At 40.2% G+C, this 24,953-nt stretch overlaps 1 protein-coding gene across 1 annotated transcript in view; it reads left to right on the top strand.

Moving 5' to 3' along the window:
- MYO3B (myosin IIIB) overlaps window positions 1-24,953 on the top strand; it is a 417,036-nt gene that overhangs the window by 170,971 nt on the left and 221,112 nt on the right. The window contains exons 9-15 of the mRNA XM_036023317.1: window positions 2,909-3,064; window positions 13,740-13,836; window positions 14,764-14,880; window positions 15,406-15,510; window positions 17,881-17,964; window positions 18,816-19,018; window positions 24,471-24,569. Coding sequence (XP_035879210.1) covers window positions 2,909-3,064; window positions 13,740-13,836; window positions 14,764-14,880; window positions 15,406-15,510; window positions 17,881-17,964; window positions 18,816-19,018; window positions 24,471-24,569 — 861 coding nt within the window. The remainder of the gene's footprint in view (window positions 1-2,908; window positions 3,065-13,739; window positions 13,837-14,763; window positions 14,881-15,405; window positions 15,511-17,880; window positions 17,965-18,815; window positions 19,019-24,470; window positions 24,570-24,953) is intronic.

Here is a 24,953-nt window from a genome sequence, read left to right as displayed (position 1 = left end):
TGAGATGATATGATTCCAATGACCTGCAATTTAGTAATGTGTGATTTTCAGCCCTACCTGCTCCTAAAGTAGAACTTTCCTTTATTTATCAGTAAAATAATTGTTCCATTTCAGCCTGACTCTTGGCTCTCCACGAGAAAAAAGTATGCAAGAAAGTTTTAGAATAAGGCTGTACCCTCAAGGTCTCTGTGCCCTTCTCCTAAAAATCCTCCACTGCAGTCGGGTCTGTCACAGCTCTGCTTAGCATTCTTCCCATACACACGCAGCCTCAGTTCTGCTGAGCCAGTGGTGCGACATTCAGTCCACTCGGGTCTTACTGAGAGAACGAACAAATGCTCTTGATCACTGCTTCCTGAGGTTAATACGCCTACCTCCACTTTCTGGCTCTTCAAGAGACCACAGATTCACTTGTTAGTTTATTCCTTGTATGGTTATCTTACTTCGTTATTTAGCTCTCTTTCTCTTACTCTCTCTGTGATCTACAGAGAGATCTTCTCCAAAATACCAATTGATCTTATTGGCAAATGACCTTATGGGTAACCTTGCTTCCCCACTAGATGCTAAACTTATGAAACAAGATATAACACCTTCAATTGCACCCCCAGACTCCAGGGAGACTTGTTTCCATAAGGTGGGAGTATGAGTTTCCTGGTCTCTCTCAAACCCTATCTAAGGAGATTTAATTACTGTAGTACCAGAAGGACCGTGTTTTCAGGCCTCACCTGGACTACTGTCCCAAGGCACCTAACCTGAGAAGGAAGCAGAAGAAGCTCCAGCCCCTTTTCCCATTCATATTCTGTGGATTTTACATTAATTGTTATACTTCCCACCTTCAGCCTCAGCCCCGAGTTTACTCATGGGAAGCATAGGCACTACTGGTCAACAGGCGGTTACGGGTTCCCCTGGTGCTCTTGCTCTTTCAACCCTTTTCAACAGCACTGATGGGCAGTCAGATGAAACAGCCAAAGCAATAAGAAAGAAAGAAGAACATGGAGGGAAACATGAGGTGGAGAAACCTATTAAGAAATCTCCTTGTGCCTGGAGATACACATGTGTATAGGGGATGTGTCTATTTAGTGATGAGAGCCAGATATAATGTGACCCACTGGCTTAGTCGTAGGACTTGGGGGCTCCTAGACTCCTCTCCCACTCCCTCTGAGGCTCTGGGGGGCACGTAAAGCTACCAGGTCCATCTACAGCAGGAACTCTCGGAGGATACAGACTGTTTCTGCCTCAGGAGATTTTGTGCACCATTCCTCAAGCCGGAAGCCAGGGCCGTTCACCTGTATTACTTGACCGCAGAACTACCAAGAGGTGCCTTTTTCCAGGTGCTCAGAGAAACATCAGCAGTCCTTTTCCTTTCACAGTCACACAAGCACACACAGAGGAGCAAACATGGGGTGCAGGGGGTTTGCTGGGGTACAGACATGAACGTGGTATTTTTTCAAACATGTGCACTGATTTTGTATTTTTGGTAGGAAAAATAATGGATTATACAAAGGGCCCCTGAACCTGTTAAAGTCAAATGATTGATTTGTTTCCATGGCAAGGCGGAGGTGGTATTTATAGTTGTGCAGGCAGCAGAATGGAGATAGTCGAGGTTCTTTGGGCTTTTCTAACTGAAGGCTCCTGTTCCAATAGATAGAAACTCCCCAAATCAATTCTAAAATGGAGTGACTGGAAAATTTACTGAAAATCTTTTCAACTAGTGTTGGTGAGGGATGTGACAGCGGTTTGCAGGTAAACCGCAAAGGTTAAAGCCCTTTGTAAATCCAACAGTTGAGGATTGTTTTGGGAACTCTGCCTAAATGTTTTGGAAAAAATGCTCAAGGTGAGATGGAACTTTTTACCATTTGTCAGTGCATTTCATTTTTTAAAATAATATGTTGTGTTTTACTTGTTGCCGGCATGACTCTGTGGGGAAAACTGGAAATGTTTGTTGCAGTGAGTGGGCAGAATGGCATCTCGTCTTTATCCTCAGCCCCTATGTGAGCTCAAGTCTGATAGCCTGAAAGGGCAGCTGCTGAAATTTCTTTCTTTCGTCAAGGGCAGCTAGCTACTCAGAATGGAAATGCTATGATAATTGGAGGGGTATTCATCAGATTCAATTTCAGTAGAAATTTTCTTGTGTCAAAATCATCTCTAATAACATACAGAGCATATAGCAAAATGTACTAAATCATTGTTTTCTTTGAAAAGGATATTGAATCTGAAACAGAAAGCAGTTACACTGGTGCAGTTTTAACCAATTAACTGCATAGGAGTTTAGATACAACCCAGTTTTTGCCATTTTGAATAGACTTTTTGTTCTCTGTTTGCATAATTTCATTTTAATTTATCTGAATTATATTGTAGTCACTTCCTGTTCTGAGGCTTTTCTGCTTCTTCAGAAGACTTTAGAAATCAAGGTGCTGAACCTCCTCTGTGAAGGTTTCTTTATGATCAGTTTCTTTCCTTGCAAACACCTAAATTCACTTTCCCCACCACCAGATAGTGGACATTTTATGTTAGGATTTCACTTTGGTGATAGTATGTAATTTTATATGCTTCTAAAATAAATTATATAAACTAATCAACTTGTCTCCATTGTAAACATTTTTCTCAAGTGAAAATTCAGGCAGAACATTCAGTCTGACCGGTCTATTTTTTCAGTGTTTTGTATGCTTCAAATCAGTTGATGGTGTTTTTACTATGTACTTAAACGAAAATGGATTCCTGATGTTTTAATTAATTCAACCAATAGAAAATTATTTTTTTCTATGTTCTGGTACACAGGAGTAAAGAAAGAGCTTTGTTAGGCTAGTGACCAGGTTTTGCAAGCGAGCCTGCCCGCCTCCGCTCTCCCACGTGCACGGGGAGCCAGGTGTCGAGACCGCATTTTGGATTGTTTGTTGATCTCTGCAAACAGGTGTCTCATTAAGGATTTTGAAAAGCGGCCTTCCGTCACACATCTCCTAGACCACCCATTCATTCAAGGAGTCCACGGGAAGGTTTTGTTTCTGCAAAAACAGCTGGCCAAGGTCCTCCGAGACCAGAAGCATCTAAACCCTGTTGTTAAAAGCAGGTATGGTACTCTGTGTCTTCCTGCTTCCTTTCTCTGGTTATTAATAAAAACAGCATGCTGTGTATTTTGATTTGCTTAGCGTTATTACTGGTAATTATAACATCCCTGCATTTCTGAGAGTTTCATTTACATGAAATTAAGTACTTCATGTCCAGTGAATGAGAGCTTTAGAGCTTCAGAAATAAGCTACCCATTTGGGCTCTTATGGCTAATTTCTCTCAACTGTAGCTGAAATCTCACTCTGTCCTCATGTACTAGTTAAGAAACAACACATATATTTATACCTAATGTAAATGTAGATTTTTAAAAAGCCAATAAAGGTAACTGTATGAAATCAGTCACAGCTGAGGTGGTGAGAGAAATCTTGCCTATTGCAAACTAGAGGGCAGAAATGTAAGCTGTTTTGTGATTTTTGGAAAGATTGAAAGTTAAATGCTGAAGCCTTTTCTCCTAATGCACTCTGAGGCTGTTTTCTTTCATTAAAAATTTCTCAGAGGCAAGTTGGTATTTTAAAATGATTTCCCCTCCAGGTATTTCCTATGCTATCTAAAACAACAGTGATTCTTATTCCTCTCTTTTTAAACACTTAAAAAGAAAGGTTTATTTTCAAAGGCAGTTGCATAAAGCAGTATTCTGTCGTGGTATCTAAGAATTAGATCTTTGGTTTCTGTCCAGAGGGTGGCAGAATTTCTCTTTAAAAAAAATTAAATGCAAATAAAGCTGCTTCCCCAGCTCAGCAATTATTTGGTTTTATAAAACTGGCCAGGGTGCAGATAAGCTCTAATCCATTATTATTAAAGGAACATTCAAAAGATTGGAGGGGAAGAAAATAAAATATCATAAGTCACAAGTTCTGGAAATATCCACGTATTCTGCAGAAAATTGTTTACAAATCAGAAAGCATCAGAACCCGTGGAGCCAGAGGCATAGTCTCAAGGTGACCACATCTTGCTGATCCACCTCCCCAAGCAGGCTCTCTCTGGATAGCTCAAAACAAAATTTTTCCTACTCTTTTCCTCTTTCCACAGCCATTTCTGTTTCTATGGCTCGCCTACGAGGTAGAGACACACAGAAATTCTTGTTGACTTGATGCCTTTTTGAAGCAGTAGAATTTGTGTTTAAACCCAAGGGAACCAAAATCCCTTTTCTCCCCTTGCTTTCATTCCTATGCAGCAGCAACTGCCTCTTGGCCACCCCGCTATAGAAACACACACACAGCAGCAGCACCAAAAATTAAAATGGAATGAAATAAAGTATAAACCAAGGGAAAAAACAAACAGCATTTAAATGCCCTAAGTAGAATCAGGTGTCTGTCTCCTGGTCTCTGTGTTCTGAAATCTGCCAAGTCACTTTTGCCTGACTTTGCCTGTCCAGATGTGTGTTCTCTGTTTAAAGAGTTCTCGCCTTCTACCATAGAAAATCCGTCTCCAGGCTCTTGTGCCTTTCTCTAATTTCTCTTTATCTTTGTTAACTCCTTTGACCTTGTCAAAAGCCTCATATGGTGGCAAAGGCTTTTCACAGGGTCTTTGCAATCTTCAGCTTCACTCAGAAGTTTGTGTTTCTTTGAAAGTGACTTTTACAAAATACAATCTCACAAATAAGTATCAAAACTTTAAACAGCCACTTCCTTAGGAGGTAGGAAAATTAATTCTAAAAGAAACACAATGCATGTATGTAACTGACACAACTTGCCACCCACCTGACATTATTCCTTTAGCAGCTGGCAAGGAGTTGGCTACAAATGTGTTTTTTAAGCCCACTCAAAGAAATTCTCACATATCACTTGATGCTGGTAATTCAATATATTTAAAGTTGTGAGTTTCTAAATTGAGATGGAAAAAAAGCCAGAAAAATTGAGGTGAGTGAGATAAATACATAACTTACCATTTTTCCTGCACAAGCGGTCGTGCAGCCAGCGGTACAATGTGGTGGTTAAAACCACTGCCTCCGCTGGTTTTGAATGCCAGCTCGGCCACTTATGGACAAGTTATTAAAATTTTTCTGTTTTGAAGTTTCTTCATCTATAAAATGGGGCTTATTTTGAGGGTTGAGTCAATACATAAAAAATACTTGAGAATAGGGTTGATAACAGATTAACCCCCTGAGTTAGCAGTAGTGGTGGAAGTAGTGTACCTGGTCTGTTTAATTCAAAGTCCTCCATTTCTTTTGTCCTTAATCTGTGCCAATTCACCTCTATTAGCTTACCAGACAGCATCATGAAGACACACAGTACTGAGGTACTAAATGTTAAAAATAACAATTTCTATCTCTTATTTAAAATCTAATTTATGCACTTATTAATTCAAGAGACATTTATATGTGTGTATGTGTCAGGCCCTTTGCTGAACAGAGGAACTACAAGGGCAAGTCAGATACAGTTCCTGATCAAGAGCTAATAGGCCAGTGTGTGGAACAGATAAGAATCATAAGGGAGAACAGCTTAGCATGAGAAGTGCCTGGACAGAGGGAAGTCTGGGGTGCCTTCCTGAGTACCTGTCAAGGGAAGCCCCTGGGAGGGGTGGGGAGATAGTCGGGGAAGGGAGTTATTCCAGGTAGAGGGAGAATGAGCAAGAGCAAAGGGCAACGGCACAGAGGCTGGAGAGAGCTTAGAGGATTTGGAGGAAAATTAGTTGGCACTGCTGGGACTTGGCATGGGATGTGGCAGTGGGTGGGGAGGATAAGGGAGGCAGGGGCCAGGTCACGATGGGCTAATGAGTTTGGGTCTGTTCCTAGGCATTTGGGAGCCACTGAAGGGTTTCAAGCAAAGATGTGCTCCAGGAAGGGTGTTCTGGTGCTGTGTGGAGAATGGAATGGAGCTGGGCATCGCCAGAGCCAGGGAGAGGAGTGAAAGCAGATTGTGGCCGTTGCAAGTAACAGAAGATATTAAGATATTGGTAGTGTCAGGACTTACTGGTGGGTAGAATGAGAGAGATGAGGGAAAGAAAGAAGTGTGACAAAGTCTGTCCAAACTGAGCCTCCTCCCTGCCTTGGTTCACATGGCAATCAAACAGAAATTACAAGATACTAAGAGACAGAGACCAGTAAAAAGGTTTTTCTTCCTCTTCATATTCCATCAAATGCAATGCCATGTATTTCTAGATAATACACAAAGTTTCCAGCTTTCTGCCCAAAGTAGGGTTCTTCAATGCTCCAAACCAGTGGTATCCAGCGTTTTGGCGTTGCCAGGCCACGCTGGAAAAAAAAGTGTTGTCTTTGGCCACACAGTAAATACACAAGCACTAATGAAAACAAACAAACAAACAAACAAAAATCTCATAACATTTTAAGTAAATTTATGATTTTGTGTTGGGTCATATTCATAGCCATCCTAGACCACATGCAGCCTGTGGGCTGTGGGTTGGACACCCCTGCTCCAGACAGTCCTGAGCCTCCCAGCTTGAGACACTCGTCTAGTTTTGAGAACAAATGCAGAGAAATGACACCTACAGGTTACAGAGAAAACTGTCTTACTCTTGCAAATATAGAAAATGTTCTGTTCACTTCAGTACTTTCCCCAGGGGAGAGAGAAGTAGGTAGTTTAAGGAAGCTCTAGGGAGGGGGGAAACTTGGACAGGGTGAAGAAAAGTATCTTGTATAGAGGGATACATTGAGGCGGGTGGAAAGAAGGAGAGAGAAAGAGGGACGGGGAGGGGGAGAGAGAGAGAAGATAATAGAAAAAGTGAGAGGTAAGGGGCATCGAGGGCCGAAAGAGAAGATTGACTTTAGAAAGAATCTCTAGGCTGGGAAAGACACAGAAAAGTTAGATGAAGATACTCAGAAATGTGAGGGATTAGGGGTGGGGAGCAGGAGACAGAGGAAGTGCTATAAGGAAGGAAACTCATGTTGAATGGCCTGTAAGGAAACCAAAGAAAGTTGGTCTCAGAGTTGGGAGTGGTCTGTAAATTTCAGGAAAGTGATAAGTCTTTGAAATGGCCACTATGAGGAACAAAATAAAAGGTCCATTAGTTTAAACAATGATTACTCAATAGAACAAAAAAACCCAGGTGAAACTTAAGTGAATAGCATTGCATTGTAGTGGAATTAATCAGTGTTTAAGATAATGCATGTGGAGCATTCAGGAGAGTGTTTGACACTAGAATCTCTCCAAAAATTTACCATCACCACCACCACCTTTTCCATTTATCATCTCTAGCAATTTTTAGCCATAAGGAGTAGAAGAGAAATCAAATACTGTGATTTTCTTCAGGATTGAGACTGGCTTGTTGCACATGAGGAGTGAACAGGGGGTAAGGGAATCAAAATGAGTGGGAGAGTGTCCTTGGGTCTTTGGGGGTATAAAGAAAGTGAAGCCAGAGTAGCTTGTTGACCTTGAGCCTGGGTCAAGGTCAGGGTCAGGGGACTGGCAGTTACAATGAAGACAAAGAACATATTCAGTGAGAGAATGTCAAGAAAAGGGATTGCAGAACTGAGATCTTGGGATATTTTGAGAGATAATTCGAAACAGTTATAGTTGTAGACAACTTTATGGAATAGAAATACTGTTTTTAAAGAGTTGACAAGCTGAGGAACCCTGAGATCAGAATGTGAGAAGAATTAACAAAGTGATGGTGGGCAATGGGAAGACCAAAGACTAATAGCAAGCAGTAGGAGGGGTAGAGAGAAAAGAAAATGGGGTCAAGGGCTGGAGATGATATACCCATATTTTGCCATGTATAATGTGTTCTTTTTGCCCAAATTTTTGAGGGAAAATAAAGATGCATATTATACATGAGTAATGATAATTCTGTACCTATATAAATGTTTTTAATTCTTTTATTTATGCTTATGTGTTAAAAGTATAACTCTAGAAAACAGTAATGATATCCATATGCAAAATAATACCCTGAAATATGATAATCAGTTTTGTTTCCAGATATAAACAAATAAAAAAATTGAGTTAAAAAATTAAAATGAAAAATTTTTTTCCTGAAAGTTTGGGCCAAAAAGGTGGGTGTGCACGATACATAGAAGTACATTATACATGGTAAAATATGGCAAAACGGTGATATGGATTTTTTAATAGGGAGACATTGGACAGGGAGAACAATGGAGGGATCAAGATAGAGTGGGCTGGGATGTTGCCCCCTTCTGCTAACCCCTCACAGCGAGTGGATGGAAGGCAAAGCTGGGGCAAGAGCGGGATGGGGAAGCGGTCCATTTCAGTTATGATGAGGAAATACGAGCGTTCAAGAGTAAAGCTAAGAATCACCTGTTGTTCACAGCAGAGCAGAAGCTGCTTGTGCATAAAGAAGGGCGTGAGTGGTGAGGCCCATCTCACCCTTCCTGGGTGTAGGCAGGCAGCCCTTCTGAGTGCGGGCAGTGTTTTGGGAAGCAAGGCTGAGATCTAGTTCCATTTCATACGATATGTGTGAAGCGACATTGCACTGTTTGAAATCTGGTACCATTTGCTGATGCTGATGATAGTGTTTGAGTAAAACCATTGGACTTTGCTTTTCCAGCAATTTATAATTTTGCCATAGCATATGTATTTGATTTGGGTACAATTGAGAAGTTATGTATCCAAGGCTTACTCTCTCAAAGGAGGTTAAACAGCCCTAAAATTCTGTGAATAACTGGGGTTTTATTTTTAGTTAACCTGCCAGAGATGTTTTTAAGCAATTTGACCATTTCCTTTACATCGGCTCCCAATTCCTTGACCTTGAAAAGGACTTAACCAGTTTTGCAAATTTCTGAATTAATCGATATCATCTGGTATGCCTTGTCACCATTATGGTTCAGAGAAGTAAATGTGAAAACATGCTTTTTGTTTTTTCTTTTTTAAAATCACTTCACAAGAGTTAGTGGGAGAAGAGCCAAACCACTGGAATGACAGTGGAGGTAGGGAAGGTGCTGGGTTAGCTGCACTGTGACTCTTCCTGCCTTCCAGCCTCCCAGCACGTACTCAGCTGCACGTCTCGATGAAATTACTAGGTCCAACATGTCATTCCTCTGCAGGTGGCTTGGGACTAGCTGAAACCACAAATGTTAAATCCTTAAATGCCAAGGGTCTACTCTAAGTATTAGTTGGTAGAAGATTTAAGTTGCTGATTGTTTTCTGTTCTGTTGAATGGATTTTGATTCTACCCTTGCATTTTGCCTGAGGCTGATTAAAACAATGACCTCAGCTTTTCCGATTTCTTTTCAACCTGCAGCAGTGACCTTTAAAAACAGATTTCTCATTGTGTAGCTGCTGAGCTTTCCCCAGTAAGCCTTGCTCAATCACTTTGTCTTTTTCCGGCAAACAGGAGTGTGTGTGTGCACAAACATCCATACTCTCATCCCTCATGTTACATACACTGATGGATTCCTGGGCTTGTGTGTAAATGGGTAACTTCTAAATGAACACTTTACCAAGTGCTGAAGATGCTTGATACATAGGAGGTTAAAGATCCTCCTGCCCTCCCAACAGACTGGAAATAAATCTACACCCTGGTGTAATTAGCATCTGTTATGCATGTATACCTGTATCTGCCTCTTTATAACTGAGTGAACACACATACATAAAATTTTCTGTGAGTGTCATTGATTCTTGCTGCCTAGAGAAGGTGGCTATATAAAATACTGCCTAAAATAATTGGTAAAGATATTGATTTATTGGAATTCTGGCCCAAACCATGCTTATATGAAAAAACAGGGAGATGCTCTAGTGATTTTCATTCAAATAATTCTTCTATTCTGCTTCTCTGTCACCCACTTTTCAAATCCAGTTCTTACTCTTCACCTATTTCCTTGAACTTGATGTTTTAGAATTGCCCTCATTGTCTTTGGAGCCAGGGACTCAGACATCAGTTCCTCCTTTTCTGACGAGATCGGGCATGTGCAAGGTGGTATGTCTATAGACCAGTTTCTCCTTTTCTGATCCCTGAAACCCACATGCAGCCCTACAGACCACCATCTTCCCCACCATAGTCACCTCAAACTCCAGGAACCAGTCCAAGCCACAGCTCCGAGTTTCAGCCCCTCGAAGCTTTAACACCCTAAACTCTATTTGTCTGGGAAGCCAGGCTTGGCAGACAACATACATAGGGCCTCACAAATACAAATAGGAAATCTAGCAAAAAAACAATATGGATTTTGCTGGAATTTGAAAATATCTCCTGAGTCATTTATAATACCTTACAATATACTCTTGATTTGATAGAATGCCTTTCGCTATTAATTCACTTATTTACATATCTCTCCATTCCTTTAAGCTTTGGAGTACTCAATCCAAGTACCTTTTAGTTGGAAATCTGTAATTTTCACATTAAATAAGGAATTCTTCAGCAAAAATTGATAATAGATGCTATTCTCAAGTAAGGCACTAGGTGGAGCATGTGAATTTAAAGGAAATTTAAATCTGTTGTTGCTAGTGATGAAAAATCGTTTAACTCAAGAAGACTAAAAATGTAAACCTAATATATTTTGATTAATTTAAACTAAAACTAGACAAATGTAAAACAATATAACACTTTTTATAAGTATATGTAATCTAGGATAATGTAAATAAAGATATAAAAAGTTGAATAAATAATTTTCTTTTCCTTCAATAGACCCTCCAAATCCCATAGCCAAAGCAGGAGAATGAAACAGGCAGCAGTTTCAGAAGAACAGGAGTTGGGACAGACAGAGATAGGGCTAGTGGGTCATTTTTTCACTCACTAAGAAACGAAGTGGTCTTTATCCGAATGGGAAGACCTTGCATCTATATCAGCTTTAAACTGCCAGCTTCAATACCAGGAGCAAATAATCTTAAGGAATTTGATTGCCTGTACACATAGGAAAAGATCGTACATTGCTAATAACAGCAGGTAAAACCTTTTCAAAGTTGTCCATTGTTTATAAGACATGACTGGAGAAGAGTTTTTATGAGAATCAAGCTCAGATTTACAGACACCTGCATGGGTCCTGCAGGTTAAACTGTGAGGTGGGCAGGTGGGCATAGAGACAGGCTGCAGCAGATTCTGAAGATAACCGTTGGATCCTGGTGGCACTGCTTTGTACGTGTTCACACTGACAGTCACCACGTTCTGCTAGCACTTACTCACCTGTGATACTGCGATTGAGGTTTAGTCAGTACTTCCGTTTTCAGTTGGCTGTAAAAATGTCTCTGAGCATGAAGCTTCACATCCTCGTTTGCAGCTCAGGTTTCCTTTAAGTCCAAGTTAGGAGTTACTGGAGAAAAAAAAATATCCCTGGGAAACTTGCCATTGATTCAGTGGCATCTTGACTTGTAATTCTGAATTCTGATTTCCCAATCTACCTGTTACCATTTGCTTCTTAGGGTCCTGTGCGTTCTGTCCGGGGTGTTCAGCTGCATTCAGTGAGAGACACAGAGGAGGTGCTTACTCCATCTTGTTTGGAACCAGATCTGTAGATGATTTTTTTTTAATTCCTGATTTTCTTTGTCAAAAGATTTGTAAAATAAACTCTTAACAAAGCCTATACCAGGTGGTTGCGAGTTATAAATATAGGAAGGAGCTAAACTAATTGAATTTAATATGATGAGAATTTAACAATTTATAGTAAATGTGATATTTTATTTTATGATGAACTTCAAAGGAAAAAATACTTCAATTTTATGTGAAGAGGATTTGGCCAGAAGTAAGCACCCTCCTGCTGTTTCATTTAGCAAAGTGGTTAGGTAGCAGTAGGCAAGAGCTCTATGTTTTATAAAAATCTGTATTTTAAAACAATCTGATTTCTCTTTGACATCACTAATATGTTAGAACACAGATGAGTAAACAGTTCCATTTAATAATAAAAATGCTTAGGTTATAAATTTGATTTTATTAAGTATAATTAACCTGCATTTACTTTGGATGTTTATATGAATTAGAAGCAAAACTGGTCCTGGCACTGGAGATGACTAATACCGTGCTTCAAGTCTGCCCGTGATGAGGGTTAGGAAGCAACGTTTAATGTAATAGGCAGGAAGAGACAAAAAGTCAGTGTTTTCTTTGCCCATATCCACTGTGTTATAAACTCCAGACAATATGCAGAGCTGTTGAGTCTGATTCTTCCTTTTACCTACTTTCGTGAAATGTGTGAAGCAAGCGATAGTATACATCAGGATGCCATGATGCCTACATGATGCTTAGAGCATAACAGTCCGGAAAGCCAGCTTCTGGAACCTGCAAGGCAGAACTGGCATCCTTTACAGCTGTGATACTGATGGGCCCAGAAGGTGACAGGGAAGAACCGTGCAGTGATGCTTCTCTGCTGGTGACTTCATAGTACCTGGGAGGACATTTCACATGTGATTTTGTTTAGTTAATGGTAATGTGTGGAGTTGTGCAAGGTGTTGATTCCAAGTTTTGACAAAAATGTAAAAATAGCACTTGGTACTTTTTTTCCAACCCTTTTGCATTTTTATATCTGTGACTGAATTTGCTTTCATAGCCACCTATGAGATAGATAGACCAGCCATGAGTGATTCTATTTATGGATGAAGAAAACGAACATGCTGGCTGTTAAGGGATTTACACAGTGGCCCCTACCACATTACTCATGATTCTGAAACTAGGATCCATAGCTCTTAAGTTCTAGGCCAATGTTTCCCTGTACCACACTGAGTAGTGGTAAGTCTATGAAGGGAGTTGTGAGGAAGCCTACTTACCTTGAATTAATTTTATACCTTAAAGAACTATATTTTAGTGTGCCAAAGGTTTCTTAAATGCCAGTGAGCAATAACTCCCCACCCCCACCACCAAGAGAAAGTCACATATATGTACGTAACGATATTGAGTGCTGGCCCTGGCTAGCTAGCTCAGTTGGTTAGAGCATCATCTGATGTGCCACAGTTGCCAGTTCAATCCCTGGTCATGGCAGTGTACAAGAAACAACCAAGGAATGTAGGCATAAGTGAAGTAACAAAGCAATGTGTCTTTCTCTGTCAATGTCTCCCTTCCTCTCTAAAATCAGTTTTTTTAAAAAAGAGGAAGAAAAACCACTAAAAAAAGATATTGAGTGCTGTTCTGTTTCTAGTAGCAAAAATTGGAATCAGCCTCATATTGAATGGAAGAGCAAGTTTGTAGAATGAAACCTACCGAATGATATCATTTTGATAATTAACCATAGAGAATCTATATACTCTTCATGGGTGAATATGTGTGTGAGCTCAGTATTTTAAATAGACTGGAAGGACACCCACCAAATAGCAGTTACTCAGGGTGGAACATGGGTCACAAAGACATTTAAGTAAATAACATGAAATGTAAGCATTTATTGATTTATTGGTATTTACTGTATTATTCTATGAACTTTTCTATAGTTTTAAAAATTTTCAAAAAGTTGGGGGTGATACTGGTGGATAGCATGAGGGAACCTCAAGGGAGGTACCCCAGAGAAAACTATATGCCTAACAGTGAACAGAAAAAAATGTGAGAAGTGCTGTGATTGGCACTTAAGAAAAGCAGATGTAAGTATTTGATGTCCCCATTTGGTCATGCTTCCTACTGTGCTGGAACAAAGGCCTGAGCTCTGGAGCTCACCTTAGGGAGCTCCCCTTACTCCTGAGTCCTGAGTGACAGGGAGAGAGCTTGGGGACCTGGACTGGACTTGCTCTTGCTGTCCCTTTCTCTGAAGTCTCTGAACATGTCACATAATAAAACTGTGAATGCGTCATTTTAATTGTCCCCTTCCTGCTACATTATTTACTGTCTTAGTACTAAATATTCTCTGGATAAACTTCTAGGCGTGAAAGGATGCATACCAGAAGACCCTATCATGTGGAAGATGCTGAAAAATACTGCCTTGAGGATGATTTGGTCAATCTAGAGGTTCTGGATGAGGTACTGCATATTTAGTAGATAATTCTCATGGATGACATTTGTTTCACGTGAATGGTCTGATCTTTGTGTTGTAGACCATATTCTCCTAAAGTCACTTAAAACTTAATTGTTAGTATAGCCTTGCCAAAGATCAGGGAGCATTTGGTCACTGTGGCATCCTGTGTTGTGTTCTTTTATAGTCCCCCAAATAAATGTTGATGAGAAAAGGATTTTTTCCAATAAAGTTCTTTATACTATTGATGTGAATGTATTACATCAGCTGAAAATTGTTTTCTGCTTAAAAAATGCAGTTGAACTCTTAGATTAAGATAGTTGCTTGGTCTTCACAAAGAGGAGATCCTCTTAGGGAAACAGTGAAGTCACCATAGCTTGATTTCTAAATTTGAAAACTGTGCTAATCCCTGTTTCAAATATGCAGGTTAGTAGAGCTGTTAATTGCACTGGGCCTGCTTCTCCTGCTTCTATCTCTGGGGACCCTTAACCGCAGTGCATGAGTCACCAAAGTATAAAATAAAAGTATTCAATTCTGTATTCCCACCACATAAATTTTAAGTGCAATGCTTTGAGAAATAAAGTTACTGCTTTGTCTATACTCTATCTATAGAAATGACCTATTAAATAAAATTCTAAATAGAACATTCGGATTGGGTGAAAGAAGTTTTTCATAATAAAAATAAAAATTTGCTGGATATTCAGTGTCTCTTAGCATGTCCCAGCTGGGCCTAATTCTTTCAGATAGTCCTGTTTTTTTTTCCCTTATTTCAAGGCAAATATCTGCTCTTGGTATCATTAGTATCACTGTGTGATTTAAATTGACTACTTCCATCTTTTAGAGGAACATATCCTTGTAAGAATTTTTTTTTAATTTTTAGAATCTTTCCCAGATTAGAAATAATGTTTACTCAATGCCATTTACCCTCTTCTTAGGATACAATTATTCATCAGTTGCAGAAGCGGTATGTGGACTCGCTGATTTATACATACGTTGGAGACATCTTAATTGCCTTAAACCCTTTCCAGAATCTAAGCATATACTCTCCACAGGTAAGGGATGCTTTAAGAGCCTGTTGCTTCTTAGTAGGGAATTAAAAATCACAAAGGAAAATGAAAAGAAGGAAGAAGTGAGGAAACTACGACACCGATGAGTATATACCCCAAACTGCAGATAATAATGCAACACAGATGGAATTCTTACATTTGGGGGGAACTTTTTAAAGCAAGATGTAACAATGATAGCTGCTAACATTCATTTAGTGCTTACAACAAGCACTGGGTTACCTCGTTTACTTCTCATAATCCTGGGAGACAGGGACTGTTGTTAAGTCTATTTGGTACAGGAGGAAGTGAAGTTCACTCCCTTGAATGAGCTCATGAAGTCAATTTAAGTGAAGAACCGGGATTTGAACTCAGGCCTGTAGACTCCTGAGCCTGTGCTCTACAGCCTTCCTGATGCTACAGTTTCCCTAATAAGTGACACAGCCCTGCTGTCATGGGAAGTAGGTACTGGAGCATTAGAAGGTCCAGTGGAGGAGTAGAAGGGCCATTTGAATTAATTATTTTTTTCTTCAGTTTTCCAGACTTTATCATGGAGTGAAACGTGCCTCAAATCCCCCCCACATCTTTGCATCAGCAGATGCTGCTTACCAATGCATGGTTACTTTCAGCAAAGACCAGGTAAGAACTCAATGTTTTTTCTACCAAGTCACACAGTAGAATGTATTCTGTCTTCCTCTGAAGCCCTTAAGGCTTGCTGAAAACCTTCCGTTCTGGTTACTGGTGTTGACTTAGGGAAGTAGGAAGTGAAATAGTAGCTCGGTGGCGCAGGGACAGTGATAAAGCCAGAGGAGCAGGAGAACATGAAAACCCTTTTCAAGAAACATGAAACTTTCCCATCAAAGCCACTCATTTCCCCTGATAAGATGTAGTAAGGATGTTTCTAATATGAATGTGGGACACAGAGCTAGCCCACACCTGATTACATGATTGTAATAAAAACAGGATGTAGAATGACAGATGAAATTCACTCCTCATTAAGGTGTCAGAACTCTCCCAGTCCAGTCCTTGTCGTATGAAATACTGCTTGTAAGTTGACAGTGGTCATGCACCATGCTCTTTAGCTGCTGAGGAATTGTGACAGGTTCGGTGAAGACTAAGAACACCTTACACTCAGTGCTAGTCAAACACAAAGCCAACTCGTCTATTTGAACTTTCTGGACTTGCTGTTCAGAGTGTGGGCACATCTGACCTTTGACCCTTCCTTTACTTTCAATGTGTATGTTCTCCTTTGTGTCTTTATTCTGCTTAAAATAGAAATAATCTAATTTGGTGAGGAAAGTTTCCAAGAGAATTATTTTATATATTCCCTGAGACCTGAGAAGTCCCTGCTTTGGATTCATTTAGGAATAGATGAAATTATAACAGTGCAAGTTACAAAATGGAATACCTGTATTCACCATAGGTTAGAAATTTGACTTCTCCAAATTCTTACCTTTCCCAAAAACTTGTGAAATGTCCATAGATGTCAAAGAGGGGAAGTCAGTGGATATATATATACATATATATATTTCTCAAGTTAAGAAGTTGCCCATGTTGTCTTTTTTTTCTGACACCAGTTGGTGTGTCTTTTCCAACACCAATCAATTCACCAGTTCTCTGACACTCTCTGGATGTCCAACCATTCATCCATTGAACTTTGACACCATAGAACACGGACCTCACAGGTGCAGGCTCACAAGACTGCTCCCACTTCAGATGCCAGCTGCAAACAGGGCGCCCAGGTTATTCACATTCCTCCCTGGCTGGCTACAAATTCAGGGGTTCTCACAATCCCCTTCAGGTTTGATAATTCACTAGAACAATTCACAGAACTCAGGGAAACACTACTTAAGTTTACTGGCTTGTAAGGGACACAACTCAGGAACAACCACATGGAAGAGATGCAGAAGGCAAGATATAGGGAGGGGGGTGTTGCAAAGCTTCCATGCCTTCTGTGGCCACACCATCCCTCTCAGCACCTCTTCAGCATGTTCATATCAAAATGAGGAACTCCGAATCTTATTGATCAGGAGTTTTTATGACTCAATCAATTTCTAGCCCCGCTCTCCTCCCCAGAAGTTGGGAATGAGGGGCTGAAAGTTCCCACCCTCTAATCTGTGTTTATTCTTCCTGGTGGCCAGCTCCCATCCTGATACCTCCCTGTGAACTGCTTGGTTAGCAGTTGGGTTCACTTGAAATGTACTTGTTTGTGAATAACAAAAGATGTTCCAATCACTCCTATCATTTAAGAAATTCTGAGGATTTGGGGAGCTCTGTGCCAGGAACCAGAAACAAAGATCAAATAGACAGTTTCTTATTATACCATATCCACTAATCTTCTTTGTAAGTAAAGGGCTCTTAGAAATGAATGATTAAAAGACCAACAATACAAAAAATAGATAAAGTATATCAACTGGTTAGAAAAAAGAAAATGTGAATGACCTTAAACATATGCAAAATTACCTAACTTCACTCATAATAAAAGAAATAAAGATTTAAACTACACTGAGATACAAATTTTTGCCTACCAGCCTGGCAAAAATCCAGCATACTCTGGTGAGGCTGTAGGAGGAGAGTAGGCACTTTCATGTATTGGTACAGTCCTCAGGGAAGCGACTTGGTCCTCTCCACCAAATATACAAATGCATTTACCTTTTGACACAATGCCTCCATTTCTAGGAATTGATTCTGTAGATGAACCTACGTATAGATATAATGAACTATGTATAGAATTACTCATTGCAGCATTGTTTGTAATAACAAAAGGAGAAATCTCAAGTATCTAGCCATACAGGACTGACTGAATAGGTTACAGTTCATCTGTCAGTGGAACAACAGGCAGCTATGAAAAGGCTGAAGCTCTCGAAGTGCTGAAAAGGAAAGGTATATTGCTGAGCTAAAAGTTAAGGTCTACTGTGGTGGATGTTTTATGAAAACCATAGCTGAACACAGCTACAGGGTGTTTGCTGGGCTGTGAAGTCCTCCCTGACACTCCATTCTCTGTGCCAGTGCATTGTCATCAGCGGAGAGAGTGGCTCTGGGAAGACAGAAAGCGCCCACCTGATTGTCCAGCATTTGACTTTCTTGGGAAAGGTACTGACCACCTGCTCTGTGTATTGCGGCTAGAAGTTTCTGCAGAGTAACTGCATATTTTACAAATGATGGAAATGCTGTGTGTGTGTGTGTGTGTGTGTGTGTGTGTGTTAGGGTTTACATAGAGCATTCCACCTTTATTACGTTTGCCCCCCGAGAGCTAGGGCTCCTAAGATGTCAGCACGCCATCTTTCTTTCATGGAGTGAGAAAAATAATGCCAGCATGAATTTATTAAGATTATTGGCAATTAATTTGTTATGTTTTTAATGCAATAGAAACATTTAGCCATTAAGTAGTAAAAGTGGTTAAACATGAGGAACAGGATCAGGGAGAGCCACTGAGGTGATTAAAGGATTGGAAAATAGAAACCTTTGAGCAAAAGTTGGGGAAGGTGACAATTTTCAGCTTGGTGAAATGGACACTGAAGGAATGACTTAAAGTGGCCTACCAGTTACTCATGCTCAGAATTAGCTTATTATAAGACAAAGAAGGAATTTAAGGAATATTTTTAGATGAGGTTTATGAATATTATAATAGATGAAAAAGAAAACTTATGGGATCTCTCTATTTAAACTTTTTTCTTAATGGCTTAAGCATTTTATCTGTCAGGGATTTTAATGAGGGGTGCCTGGACACAAAAACTGACAACTTAATTCAGCATCACCTGATGCCTACACTGTGGAGCTGCTCATCTGAGGAAACAGTGCTGGAGGTTGATGCTAATTTCCCCAAATGACATTCTTCCCCAGAGTGTCCATACGTGAATTCTGTGGGCAGGGACGGGTGCCTGGCAAATCTGCTGGGTTCGTGCTTCTGGAGGCTCCTTGTAACTGCTCTCTGTCTGGCACAGGCCAACAACCAGACCTTGAGACAGAAAATTCTGCAAGTCAACTCACTGGTGGAAGCCTTTGGAAATGCATGCACTGCCATCAATGACAATTCCAGCCGTTTTGGAAAATATCTGGAAATGATGTTTACACCAACTGGAGCTGTGATGGGGGCAAGAATCTCTGAATATCTCCTGGAAAAGTCCAGAGTTATAAAACAGGCAGTGTAGGTTCACTGTTTTATCACTGGTTTTGCTCTGCATTGTGGACCTGGAGGCTTTGGAAATTTTAATTGCTGAATTTTTACTCTTGTTCTTAGCATCCTGACCAGGATGGTTCCCCTCCCAGCCTTCTCAGGAGCATGGAATTATTTAAGCAAAGGATAAGTTGTGGTTTCTAGCTGAAAAGATGTTTACAAGGAGAGTACCAAGGGCTAGGGTGGGAGTACTTTGTGACAGATGTGCCCATTTCTCCTGAGTTGGTTATACCAGATGGAAATTTAAAGACATTGCATATACTTAAAAAAAATCATTAGGTCCCTTAAAATTGAATTGTCTATTAAAAACATACTGAGAATATTCCACATGTTAATTTTTTCCTGTAGATTGAGAGGGGAAAATATTTTCTTTTAAGTAGAGCAGTATAGCAATAGCATGAATGGCTCTGGGTGTGGGTGTGGGCTCTGATTCTTCCTGGGAATTTCATCTAACCCCTCGGTGCCTCATCTGTGAAATGAAGATGCTGCTGGAGCCTACCTCGTGGGTTTGCAGTGAAGATTAATGAGTTTGTTTACATGAAATTCCTTTTAAAAGTGTCCAATATGGTACATGTTATCAGAGTTAGCCATTCTTCCTATTTTTTCTAGTATTGGAGGACACCAGACTTTCTCAGGAGCACGGCTCCATTCATGTGTTATTCAGTGATTATCTACTGAATTCTCGCTCTATGCCAGTGCTGTGCTCCCTTCCAGGGTTGCAAGAGTAAACAGAAGAGACAAGGTCCCAGTATTCTTGTAGCTTGGAGTGGGTGGGGGAGGGAGGAGGACCAGAGGAGAACCTTAAATGCAGAACAACTGTGATAAGTACCAGAAAGCAATATAAGGTGCTGTGAAAGTAACACAGGAGAAGGAAGGTCACATAACCTAGTCCAGGAAGAGAGGGGCTCCCTGGGTATGAGACATTGTATCTGAGACCTGAGGATCACTGGGAGTTAGCCAAGGAGGTGGGGATGAGTGCAGAGGGAGAGAGGGGTGAAGATGAGGCCGAGCCCACATCATATAGGGCTTTGGAACCAGGCTGGGGAACCTCATTCAAAATGCAGTTATTCTTCTGAACTTTATACTAAAGGCAATAGGAAGCCAATTAATGTTTTCAAGAAGGGAAGTCACGAAACTCAACTTGCATTTGGAAATAATCGTTCTGGCTTCAGTGGGGTTATTGGATTGGAGGGCAGTATTGTGTTGAGGCTGTTAGGACACTTGCCAAATCCATGTGCACAGTGTAGAAGTGGAGATGCAGATGGAGAGGCGTTGATGAATCTGAGAGATGTTGTGCAAGTAGAATCCACAGGACTTTTTCTAGGTTAAGAATTCAAGCATCTTCTGTCATACACTTGAAGTTTTCTCACAAAATAGGTGTTGACATAAAGAAAATTAAAGAAATGAACAAAAAGGTAGAGTTAGAGTCAATTTAGCTCACCCCTGGCTTCTTGATTAATTTTTATGAGGTCTCTCAATTCTTTCTCTCCAAATTAGGGTGGTTTCAAAAAGTCCTTTTAGTTTTTTCTAAAAAATAAAAGATACTTTTTTTTTCACTTTAACCAATAACTTTGTTGATTTGGATATTTTTGAGTATGTTAGCTCTCTCCTGCATGGTATAACATTAGTAGGTCTCAGTTAATGTCTTGATTTGACCACTATCAACTTCAGCTGGTCTACCTGACCGTGGAGCACCGTTGAGCGAGAAATCTCCAGCATGGAACTTCACAAACCACTTTTGACACATTTGATCAGTTTCAGCACCTTCTCCATACACTGCACAAATCATTTCTTTTTGTGTTTCAGTTGCATTTTTATCTTTCTTGAAATAATAATATGATATTGTGTTTTTTATCTTTAATACTAAAATAGCTAAACAAAAATTCACCAAAGAACACCACTGTGTTCTTTTTTAATGTCTTTAACATTTTTAAATATATTTTATTGATTATGTTATTACAGTTGTCCCAATTTACCCCCTTTATCCCCTCCACCCAGCACCCCTGCATTCCCTGTTAGTTCATGTCCATGGGCCATGCATATAAGTTCTTTAGCCACTTCATTTCCTATACTGTTCTTAACATCCCCTGTCTATTCTGTAACTACAAATTTGTACTTCTTAAACCCTGCACTTTTCTCCCCATTCTTCCCTTCCCTTACCCAACTAACAACCTTTCAAGTGATGTCCATAGCTATGATTCTGTTTCTGTTCTGGTTGTTTGCTTAGTTTGTTTTTTAGATTCAATTGTTGATAGTTGTGAATTTATTGCCAGTTTATTGTTCATGGTTTTGATCTTTTTCTTAAATAAGTCCTTTTAATGTTTCATATAATAATGGCTTGGTGATGATGAACTCCTTCAGCTTTAGCTTGTCTAGGAATCATTTCATCTGTCCTTCTATGCTAAATGATAGCTTTGCTGGGTAGAGTAATCTGGGTTGTAGGAGGTCCTTGCTTTTCATCACTTTGAATACTTCTTGCCAGTCCCTTCTAGCCTGCAAGAAGGGACTGATTTCTTTTGAGAAATCAGCTAACAGTCTTATGGGAACTCCTTTGTAGGTAACTCTCTGCTTTTCCCTTGCTGCTTTTAAGATTCTCTTTTTATCTTTAACCTTTGGCATTTTAATTACAATGTGTCTTGATGTGATCCTCTTTGGGTCCAACTTGTTTGGGACTCTCTGTGCTTCCTAGACTTGAATGTCTATTGCCTTCACCAGATTAGGGAATTTTTCTTTCATTATTTTTTAAAACAAGTTTTCAATTTTTTGCTCTTTCTCTTCTCTTTCTGGCACCCCTATGATTCAAATGTTGGAATATTTGAAATAGTCCCAGAGGCTCCTTAGCCTGTCTTTGTTTTTTTTTTTTTTTTTTTTCTTCTTGCTATTCTAATTGAATGCTTATTTCTTCCTTGTGTTCCAAATCATTGATTTGACTCTCAGTTTCATCCATTCCATTGTTGGTTCCCTGTAAATTTTTCTTTATTTTACTTAGTGTAACCTTCATTTCTGCCTGGGTGTTTTTTTATGCTGTTGAAGTACCCAGTGAGGTACTTTGAGCAAGAAGTAAGTCTTTGTTAAGCCACTAATATCTTGGGATGTTTGTTACTGCAATAGAACTAAGCCAATCCTGATAAACAGAGGGATGAAAATCAAGTTGAAATTATGCTAGGAATGGATATTAGTAGGCAAAGCTTGAAAGAATTAATAATTAAACGTAGCTACAAAAAAATAACTATAAGAAGGTAAGACCAAGAGGTGAGCCAAAGCCAGCACAGTTAGCAGACATTAAAGCACGTGTGGCATTCGTACCAGGCACACTGGTTCATAGAGCCCTGCCAGGGCTTTCCTGTCTCAGTGAGTGGTGCCACCATCACCATGTACTCAAGTTAGAAACTTGGAGGTAGGCTCCAGGTCCTGTAGCCTTATCGCCCTCATTCATTCTATCACGATGTTCTTTTAGCCGTTCTTCCAGGATATATCTTTAGGCTTACTTTGTTCTTTATCATCACAGAGACCTCCTAATTAGTCTTCCTGCATCCACATTGGCTTCTTACAGTCTAGTCTTCATCCTGTAGCTAGTATGTACTTTTCTCAACACAATTGTACTCATGTCATACACAGTGCACCATGGCTCCAGTTTAAAACACTTCAAATAACTCTAATTGCTTAATCAACAGTCTCCACTGGGGCCTAATGAGTTCTTGTGTGGGCTGGCCCTGCCTACCTGCCCACCCCATTCTCATGAGCATTCTTTTGGCTCTACATGGGTATTGCACTCTGAGCTTTTGTATATATGCTGCTCCCTGTCTTTGGAATGCTTTTTCTTTTCTCTCTGTGTCTCCTCCCAGGCTCATTCTCATGCTTCAGAGTTTGACTTAAGTGCTATTTCCTTGGAGAGTCCTTCCCCTGACTTGACACAAGTAGCCTTTGTCCCCCAACACTATTCTTCATTTCAGCCCCTTGTTTATTTTCTCTTTCAAAGTCCTCATCGCAAGCTTCCTTGTGGATTCATCTAACTCGATTGCTGGAAAGGAAGCTCCGGAGGGTGTGAATCTTTTCAGTACTTTGTCCCTTGCGTATGGTGCAGTGCTTGCCATGATTGACACTCAATAAATTTGTAAGTTGAGTGAACAAACAAGTAAGAAATGGCAAGTAGCAGCATTTAGAATACAGGGCAGAAATCAGAATCATCAGTAAAGCTTTGACAGAATAAGCAACTGGAGGAAAGCTATAATATCCAGGAGAAGATGAAGAAAAGAGTGGGGCCCATGTCACACATAGGGGCAAGGAGTAGAAGGAAGACAAGATTTCTTTCTGTAGGTCTAAGCTGACCAAGATAAGGATTAGCCAGAATTCTGAGGATTTAACAGAAAAGACTGTCTTCCTCTAGAGCAGGGGTGTCAAACTATATGGGGGGCCACATCAGCCTTGTGGTTGCCTTCAAAAGGCCAAAATGATTTTAGTACTGTATAAATGTAACTACTCCTTAACTGTTAAGGAGTTGAAATTACATTCAGCCCTTTGAAGGCAACCACGAAGCTGATGTGGCCCCTGGTGAAAATGAGTTTGACATCCCTGCTCTAGAGGAAAGAAGGGATCTAGAGCAGGGCTTTCAAACTATCTTTGCTGACAGACTGATTTTTTTTTAAAGGTTAGTTCACAATCCACTGTGAACTGATACCTTTGTAAAATATAATTGAAATGAATCATTAAAGAAACTGTCATACGTTTAGATGTCATGGCACTATCATTTTCTGTAAAATGTCTAGACATGTCCTTTCCAGTTCCTTATCTCATCATAAGCTGACCAGCCCACACTTAGAGCAGTGCCTGTCTGAAGGGACCCCAGTCAGAGTGGCCTGCAAGAGGGTGGGCAACAGGAGAACAGGGGCACTGACGTTTATGCTGTTTGAATTGTATTTGATGCAAGTTTGGGAGAGTGGAGACCACAGTTTGGGACCAGTTGCACTCCCTAAATTGCTGTACAAACTGGTGAGCCACTTGCTCTCTGGGATCCAGTAAAGTAGGGAGTTTGGCTGATCTCTTTACGCTGTGTATCATTGTCTGTGAAGTAACATGGGCTACAAGGAGAAGGCATGGGCGCAGATGCAGAGTCACGTTGGCTGGAATAGAAAGATGTCTAAACATGTGTAACCTGAGCTGCTGTCTATAAGTGTTCCATTCTCTAAAACCTCCTTCTGTGTTTACTAATGTAAGTGTGTTCAATAAGGTGACATTGTTATAATTACTGTACTAATCCTATCACTATTACTATTCTGTAATTGGGATATAGCATATTTAATTGATGAAAATTCAAATTTGCTACAGAATAATATATTGCACAAAAAGGAAATGGTATAAATTAGTTGGAGTGTGGAAGCCCAGAGTATGTTATTAATAATGTCCCCTCTCCCTTTTTCTTCAGGGGAGAGAAAAATTTTCACATATTCTACTATATTTATGCTGGTCTTTATCACCAAAAGAAACTTTCTGAATTCAAGCTTCCTGAAGAAATGCCTCCTAGGTAAGTGTCAGGGATTTTAGTCATTAATTTTTTTATTATATATTTTTTCCATTACCATTTAGTCCAGGGGTCCCCAACCCCCAGGCCACAGACCTGTACCCACCTAGTCCATTAGGAACCGGCAGTGAGGGAAGCTCTCCTGAGATTCACCTCCTATGTCTACCCCGACAACACCCCCTCTTCATCCCTGGAAAAACTGGTCCCTGATGCCCAAAATGTTGGGGACTGCTGATTTAGTCCCCTTATATCGCCTCACCCCCACAGCCACCACACTGCAGTCCATGTCCATGAGTCCTTTTTCCTTTTTCCTTTTTTCCTTTTTCCTCAGCCCTCCACCCTCTGTCCTCCCCCCTCCCTTGGCGATCATCCTGCTCTCTGCCTGTG

Source organism: Phyllostomus discolor, chromosome 4 (assembly GCF_004126475.2).
Source record: "Phyllostomus discolor isolate MPI-MPIP mPhyDis1 chromosome 4, mPhyDis1.pri.v3, whole genome shotgun sequence".
Classification (NCBI taxonomy): Eukaryota; Metazoa; Chordata; class Mammalia; order Chiroptera; family Phyllostomidae; genus Phyllostomus; species Phyllostomus discolor.
The sequence above is the reverse complement of the archived record's forward strand: the minus strand, read 5'-3'. Positions and strand labels throughout refer to the sequence as shown.